Here is an 8,487-nt window from a genome sequence, read left to right on the forward strand (position 1 = left end):
TACAGCCTTGGAAATCCTATTGCTGTTGCTGTAAAGTGCGGTGGAGTCTGTTCCGACTCATAGTGACAATGTAACTATCAACATTCATGGAAGCAGTAGTCAAGAAATCAAATGACATCTTGCATTAGGCAAAGCTGCACAAGATCTTTTTTAGCTTCACATTCTGATGTTTTATTTAAATATAGGTTTCTATGATTTTGTAGAAATACTTTTTTTTTTATGTTTTATTGTGAATTATGTGATAGTTTACATGGGAGAACATTAGCTTTACATTCTTCCTGTCTTATATCTTTTCATTGCCATGGTTACAATTCCCTCCATGCATCATCAACCAACCAAAGGGTATACCCTGCAAGTTTGCCCCCCAGTCGTCAGCACACAGCCCCTCTCCCTCTCTGGGTCTAAAGTCCCCAGCCACTCCATCTCTCCACATCATCGTCTCTGCCTCCATCTCTGACGTCACTGATTCTCTGGGTAGGGTCCCACTCTCTACTCTTCTCCCTTGATGGTCCAAGGGACCTCGGCTCCTATACTGCAAAGTTAACCACTCCCCTCCTTTTGCTACAAAATGTCTACCTTTACAGTTTCAACCCTCACAATCAGTCCTGATAACAGTTATTCACTATTGTATCACAAGATACCTATCCTCATTTCTTTTCATCAGCCCTGCCCAGACAGATTGGGTACTACTCAGTGGGGATTCTACCTTCCTCCACGCCCTGTGGACCTAGGCTCCCTCTTGTAAGCTTTTAAGCCAGTCACTTCTTGACTTTGTAGCCCCCCCATTTTGGGTAACTAGTGTCCAAGTTGCCCATCCCTGTCTACTGTGTGTATGGAGGGGGTGGGAATGATCTTCGCTGTAAAGATTTGTTCCCTCTTTTGAGTTACTGCATCCATAGGTGTAGGTCAAGTTTTAATTCTTCCACTTTTGTAGGTCTCTTTTGGTTTCTTATAATAGTGTTCTATAGATTTCTTTGTGTAAGTCCTTTGTTTCTCTGGTTACACTTATTCCTAGATATTTCATCCTTTGGGAGGTTCTGTATTTTGGTATAGAGGAATCCAACTGATTTTTGTTGATGTTGATCTTATAACAAGATCTTTTTAAAGTGTTGAAGAACAAAGATGTCAGCTTGAGTACTAAGGTGTGCCTGACCCAAGCCATGGTATTTTCAATAACCTCATATGCATGTGAAAGCTGGACAGTGAATAAGGAAGACGGTAAAAGAATCGATACTTTCGAGTTATGGTGTTGGAGGAGAATATTGAAAGTGCCATGGGCTGCCATAAGAACAAACAGATCTGTGTTGGAAGAAGTGCAACCAGAGTGCTCCTTGGAGGCCAGGATGGCCAAATTTTGTTTCTCATACTTTGGACATATTGTCAGGAAGGACCAGTTGCTGGAAAAGGATATCGAGTTTGGTAAGGTGGAGGGTCAGAGAAAAAGAGGAAGACCCCCAGCGAGATGGATTGGCAGAACGGCAGCATCAATGGGCTCAAGTATGGCACCAATTGTGAGGTTGGCCCAGGACCGAGCAGTGTTTCATTCTGTTGTACATAGGGTTGCTATGAGTCGGTACCAACTCAATGGCACCTAACAACAAAAACATAAGGTTTCCAAGGCTGTAAATCTTTATGGGAGCAGAAAGCCTCATCTTTCTCCCGCTGAACCGCTGGTGGTTTTGAACTGCTGACCTTGAGGTTAGCAGGCCAACTCGTTATGAGTCAGAACCTATTGGAGGGCACTTGACAACAACAGTCTTTATAGGAGTAACACATCAGTTCTTTTCTCCCATAGAGCAACTAATGAGTTATTGTTAAGTGCCAGAGAGTTGGTTCTGGCGCCTAACGACCCTGTATACGGTTTTCAAGGAGCAGCTGGTAAGCTTGAACCACTGACCTTGCAGACCAGTGCATTAACGCACAACGGCACACCAGGACTCTGCCAATGAGTTAGTACCAACCTTTTCTGTTGCCAGGCAAGCACTTTAACCATAGCACCACCAGGGGTCTTCTCAGAAAACAACAAAAACCTACTGCCATCGAGTTAATTCTATGTTGTTGTTGTTATGACCCTATATATAGTTTCAAAGACTGTAAATCTTTATGGAAACAGAAAGCCTCATCTTTCTACATTGAAGCGGCTGGTGGATTCGAATTGCCGACTTTGCGGTTAACAATCCAGTGTTTATTCTAATTTGACAGTAAGAAAAGACTTTGCTTCACATGGTACAGGTGGGAAACAGGGACTCAGGTTTAAGGTTACACAGTATGAGTATACACTGAGGTCAGATCCAGGTCCATATCATTTTAGTCCTTTATGAGATCGAAGAAAATAACACGTCTCAAAGTTCTCTGACTTTAGAAGGGAAACAGTTGTTCATTCTTCACCGAATGGAACTAGAGTACAGCAAAATCCCAAGCACACACAGCAACCACTAGCCGCCAGAGAGCGCCTTGCGCAGGCGCAACTTGCATTCTAGCGCTTTCGGTCAAAGTTCCTGGCGCGTGACAGCCGTGCCTTCTACCCTACCCCCAACGCCGTCTCAACACGCACGGTCGCCCCATCTTTCGCTTCCCTCCACGCGCACGTGCGCGCCCGCGTGCGTACACTTCGGCTGAGGGCGCGCGCCCTGGAAAATTCCACTTAGAGCTAGCTCCACCCTGTGAGCCGTCTCTGGAGTCGCACGCTCTCTCTCTCAGCACCTATCCCGGCAGCCTTAGCGTCAGCAAAATGGCAGCCCCCATACCGCGGGGGTTGTTTTGTATATCTAGGGCCTTTGGCCGTTGGTCTCGACAGGTGGGTAGAAATTGAATGGATAGAAGCCAACGGACTAGTGGAGGAGGACAGAGTAGAGGGGAATAATGCTTTGCAGTTGTCTTTGGTGATCTTGGAGTACACCGGTCACACCTATGTTGGGGAAGTTTGAAATAGACAGGCTTCCTTACTGAGGTCTATGGCGGCAGAATGGGGAGAGACTGTGCAGAGCCATGAGGGCGAGCAAGTTCAAGTGATTAAGTTTCTCCAGTTTGTTTGGTCTCGAGGAGAGGTGTTAAAGGCTTTCAAGGTGGACTCCTTTACCATAATTTTTTCGTGAGTGTTTAAAAGTGCACAGTAACGTGGAAGGCGAGACTTCGACATCGTTATTGCTCCTGCATGAGCAAACCTCAAGGTTAGAGAGAAAAGATCTCTCAGCCTTTAAAGATTCTGTTGGTCATTTGGGAGCTAGAACGACGAAATTAAATGTACACTTAGATTCTGGATAGAATGGGCAGAATGCAATCTGAGTAAACTTGGAGGAAGTGCCAAGAGGATTTTGCTTCTCTTTTAATAATAGCTTTGTGCCCGTTTCAATATTTAGTTGATGTTTAATTCCCCTTTAGATAGACTATTCTTGGAAAGTAGAAACCTTGCTTTAATCAACTTTCCATCCATAGGAATTAGCATAGGTCTGTCTATAGGAAAGTGTATAGAAGATTTTTTTGTAAATGCTGAGGTTAGTAAAAAGGTTGCTTGTTGTTAAGCGCCGTTGAGTCGATTCCAACCCATAACGACCCTGTGTAGAGTTTCCGAGGAGCAGCTGATGAGCTTAAACTGCCGGTTTTGTAGTTTAAATTGCTTTACAAGTGTGGCCCACAGCGCCAAGAAGATTGCTTGTTGAAAGGTTGCTTACTCGCTGCTAAAAAAGAGGCACATGTAAATGCTAATGTATTACCGGCAATGCATCCCTCCCTCCCCCCGTGGTGAATCGCTTTATAATTTGTTGCTAAGTCATTCTTTGGATGGACCCTTCCTAAACAGCTTTACATAGTTGCTCAAGATTGATTTTTCCTCAGATTATTTCAATCTTTCCCTTTTTTTCCAGCCAACCCTGGTGGCTCAGTCCATAGCTGTAGTTCCAGTGAGAACTAAAAAACGCTTCACACCACCTACATATAAACCTAAATTCAACTCAGAAAAGGAGTTCCTAGAACATGCTCGGAAAGCAGGATTGGTCATTCCACCAGAACGTTTGGATCGCCCCATACATCTGGCCTGTACAGGTGAGGTGTGATATTTCTCGAGCCCTGATTCAGTTTCCCTATTTCAGATCTTCTGGGAAGTGGAATGACTTGAATTATGATGAACAGCTTTTGAACCCACCAGCAACTCCTATACAGGGTTTCTATGAGTTGGAACCAACAACACTTAAGAACAGCAGCAATTAGCCATGAAATCACGTCAACCCCAATCATGACTGACTTTATACACAACATATTTGTGAGGTCATCTTTGATCTTGTTTTCACACTATTCCTAGAAAACAAGGATGAAATCTTCCCATTTTGTGGAAGTAGAAATTGAGGCTCAGAAAGAAGACAAAGTCGTAGTCTTTTTTTAATTGTAGCACGTGTCCCTCTGCATGCAAGTCTGTTTCCTTCATCTCCTTTATATCCAGGATCCTTCTCAATTTTCTATGACCTCACAGTGACTTCTCAACCATTCCTCACTTTCTTCTTTGTTTTCTCCGTCTCTTATTATAGCTGGTATTTTTGACGCCTATGTTCCTCCTGAGGGTGATGCGCGCATGTCATCTCTTTCAAAGGAAGGCCTGAAACTGAGAGCTGAACGAATGAAGAAGAATATAGCGTCACAGTTGTCGTAGGTATCTAAGACAGCTGAGAGTGCATATTAAAATTTTAAAAATGTGTTGTCTTGGTAGGGTAGTAGATTACAAGTTGAGCTTCTAACGCAGGGTCAGCAGTTGAAGTCTATCAGTTGGCCCACAGGACAAAGATGAGAGTACTTTCTTCTCCTGTAAAGATTTACAACCTCAGAAACCCTCTACAGTGTTGTTTTGAGTCAGAACTGACTCGGTGGGACATAGCTGCCACCACCATTTAATTCTAGAGAGGTATTCTTGAGTTGATTGGGGTGGTATAACTTCCTTGATAATTTGGCAGTATTTTCTTTCTCTATAATAGAGTCTGGACTCCTGTGCAGATCCACACAGGACTGTGAACCACAAGGCTTGCAGTTCAAACTCACCAGCTGCTCATCAGATACCCTATATAGGGTCATCATGAGTCGGAATCGATTTGATGGCACTTAACAACAGCAACATAATAGAGTCCAGGGGCCCTGGTAGCGCAGCGGTTATGCGCTTGGTCTGCTAACTTAAGGTCAGCAGTTCAAATTTACCATCAGCTCCCCAGGAGAAAGGTGAAGCTTTCTGCTCCTATAAAGATTTATAGCCACAAAAACCCTATATAGGGGTTCCATGAGTCAGAACCGATTCCATGGCACAGCCACAACCACCATAATAGAGTCTGTGTTAAATGCAAAACAATGCGGTCATTCTGATTCTTTGCATCTTGGTCTTTGTTGGTAATTTTTGTCATATCAGTTAGGAGCTTGACTTTGGAATTCGTAGAACCCTTTTTTGGTCATATGGTTTAAATTTAATGATAATGAAAGAGAACATACCTCAGAAGTACACTTCAGAGAGTAGGAAAAGACTAGAAGACCCATCTGTTGTAGGGTGGTAACTGGGCTTTAGTTCATGGTCATAAGCCTGAACCTCCTTTTTTGTCTATCTTTTTGTCAAAATGACATAAATACTTAGTATTTATCGCTCTAACTCTTAACTTCAGGGTTGTATGTAGGTTTATGTGTATAAGTAGTACTGCTGAGTCAATGTTAATTCTTCATGTGACCATATTTCTTTCTCTAAATACAGATCACATCATAATACCTTATCTGCTTCAAACTCTGGTTCCTTGTGACTTGAAGAATAGAATCCCTATCTTCAGGGCATTTAAGGTTTCTCATAATCTGGACCTTGTTTTGCCCTCCATCATTTTCTGCCCCCTTTTTTTTCCACTATGAACTTCAATATTTTTAAGCTAATTGAAGTTCTTTGACTATATTTTGCCATGCCTCTGTGTCTTTGCATATCCTTTCTTTTGCCTGGAAATGTTTTTTTTCCCCCTCTTTACCAGGTAATTCCAGTTTACTCCTCAAGACTAAATTCAATCATCCTGTTCACTTTCAACCCTTTTGGGGTTCTCTCTGTATCCTCATACCTAACTACTTCTAATGACTATGCTGCATTGATTTTCTTCCACTTACTTTTTTTCCTTTTGGACTTTGAGCTCTTTGATGGTAGTGTCAACAATGGTTGTTATCATGGAGTTATCATGTAGGGGATGAAAACATTCATTAAATATTGATTACACACAATTGAATAATTACAGGAATAATGAAGTACCAGTGCTGTGGGAACATGTGGCAAGGAAGTGTAGCTTGGTTTGGGAGGTCAGGGTAGGAAGGCTCCCGTAAGGATATGACACTGAAAGTTGGAGCTTAAAGGATCGTTTAGCATAAGCTGGGTGGTGTGGCTAGTGAGGAACAGCAGTCTAGAGAGAATACAGGCAAAAGCTCTGAGGTAGAAAGAGTCTAGAAAAATCCAAGGATCAGAAGAAAGCCAGTATGGTTGGAGAAATAAGTGGTGATAGTGTTCCATGGAGTCAGTTCTGACTCATAGTGACCCCATTTCTAAGACTGTAACTCTCAGTGGGAACAGAAAACTTCCTCTTTCTCCCACAGAGCAGCTGGTAGATATGAACTGCTGAGCTTTCGGTTAGCAGCCCAGTTCATAACTCATTATGCTGCCAGGGCTCCTTAGTGAAATGAGTAGGAAAATAGAACTGAAATGAGACTGCAAACAGCCAAGTAGGCAGGGCTGTGCTTAGGAATTGTCACTTTATCCAGAAGGCAATGGTAAATCACACTTTAAATGAAGGAATTGACTTGATGAAATTTCATTTTTTAAAAACTTACTCTGACGAATGAATTGTGAAGCATGAATTGGAATGAATTGTCTAAATAGAAAGCTTTTGCTCCTAATTTGACTTACAGTTTTCCCAGGTATAGGCTTCTGGGTTGTTGTTGTTGCTCAGTGCTGTTGTGTCAGTTCCGACTCTCATTGACTCTGTATAGGGTTTCTGAATTCAAATTAGGTGGATTTGAACCACAGACCTTGTGCTTCAAACCAACCTTGTGGTCCTGCGCTTACCCTCCCAGGACTCCGTTTGTTGCTATTTAGAAGCCCAATGTTGTTCTATTGTTCCCTTGTATGAAATTAATTTTCTCTTTTTTAATGCTTATAGGATGATTTTTATTTTAGAATTCTCAAATTTCACTATGAAGGGCTTTGTTTTTTCTTTAAAATGGGTGATACAAGATAGAAGGTTAGAATTATAGGCCTTAACAGCTTAAAAATAAACAAGTTATTGAGTAATTGGACAGAAATTAAACGTCAGTATAACAGGGTCAGTGAAAAAGAGGAAGACCCTCAGCCAGATGGGTTGACACAGTGTCTGCCACAGTCGGTTCAAACTTGGCAATAATTGTAAGAATGGCACAGTACCAGACAGTGATTCATTCTGTTGTTCAAAGATAGAGTTGGAACTGACTCAGTGGCACCTGACAGTAAGAACAATGTAAGTTACAAAGTTTCCTTTAGAAATGATTCTCACGCTTAATTTTACAGAATCCGGAAGATAAAAGAATATGATGCAAATTTTAAAACAAAGGACTTCCCAGAAAAAGCAAAGGATATTTTCATTGAAGCTCATCTTTGTCTAAACAAGTAAGTAAGCTCTCAAGCTTGTACTCATTCTGTTCTCAGCAGCTTATTTCAAATCTTTCACAGAATTTTTTTTTTTTTTCCTGGCTAAGAGTTCTACAGTAATAGAACTTTCTGTGTGGGAAATAATTAGTGACTGAAGTTCTCATTTGCTCCTTTCTCAGCTTCTGGAAGCTTTCATCACTTCATCTTTCCTGCTCCACCAGCAACTGTTGGGACTCTGTTCTGGAATGACTGCATTTTTTTTTTTTCTATACACCTGACCCTTTCTTTATTCACCATAATTCATTATGGGTTTTTTTCTTAAACTATTGAGAATTGAGTAAAGGCTTACAGAACAGAGTATCAGGTTGTTTTTTTTTAATGCTTTATTGTGAATTATGTGATAGTTTACATGGGAGGACATTAGCTTCACATTGATCCTATCGTATATCGTTTCATTGTCATGGTTACAATCCTCTCCATGCATCATCCACCAGCCAAAGAGTATACCCCGCAAGCCTGCCCCCCGGTCATCCGCACACAGCCCCTCTTCCTCTCTGGGTCCAAAGTCCCCAGCTGCTTCATCTCCCCACATCATCATCTCTGCCTCTATCCCTGGCATCAGTGCTTCTCTGGGTAAGGTCCCGTTCTCTACTCTTCTCCCTTGATGGTCCCAGGGACCTCTGCTCCTAGACTGCAAAGTTAATCACTCCCCTCCCTTTGCCACAAAATGTCTACCTTTACATTTCCAGCCCTTACAATCAGTCCTGATAACAATTATTTGCTATTGTATCGCAAGAGACCTATCCGCATCTCCTTTCATCAGCCCCAACTATACAGAATGGATACTACTCAATGGAGATTCTACCTTGCTCCAC

At 42.1% G+C, this 8,487-nt stretch overlaps 1 protein-coding gene across 1 annotated transcript in view; it reads left to right on the forward strand.

Annotated features, from left to right (window-relative positions):
• The first annotated feature begins 2,731 nt into the window (after window positions 1-2,731).
• MRPL45 (mitochondrial ribosomal protein L45) overlaps window positions 2,732-8,487 on the forward strand; it is a 22,658-nt gene continuing 16,902 nt past the window's right edge. The window contains exons 1-4 of the mRNA XM_006833660.1: window positions 2,732-2,797; window positions 3,864-4,041; window positions 4,521-4,638; window positions 7,532-7,630. Of these exons, the coding sequence (XP_006833723.1) occupies window positions 2,732-2,797; window positions 3,864-4,041; window positions 4,521-4,638; window positions 7,532-7,630 (461 nt within the window). The remainder of the gene's footprint in view (window positions 2,798-3,863; window positions 4,042-4,520; window positions 4,639-7,531; window positions 7,631-8,487) is intronic.

The sequence above is a fragment of the Chrysochloris asiatica genome, unplaced genomic scaffold (assembly GCF_000296735.1).
Source record: "Chrysochloris asiatica unplaced genomic scaffold, ChrAsi1.0 scaffold00007, whole genome shotgun sequence".
In the NCBI taxonomy this organism is placed as follows: Eukaryota; Metazoa; Chordata; class Mammalia; order Afrosoricida; family Chrysochloridae; genus Chrysochloris; species Chrysochloris asiatica.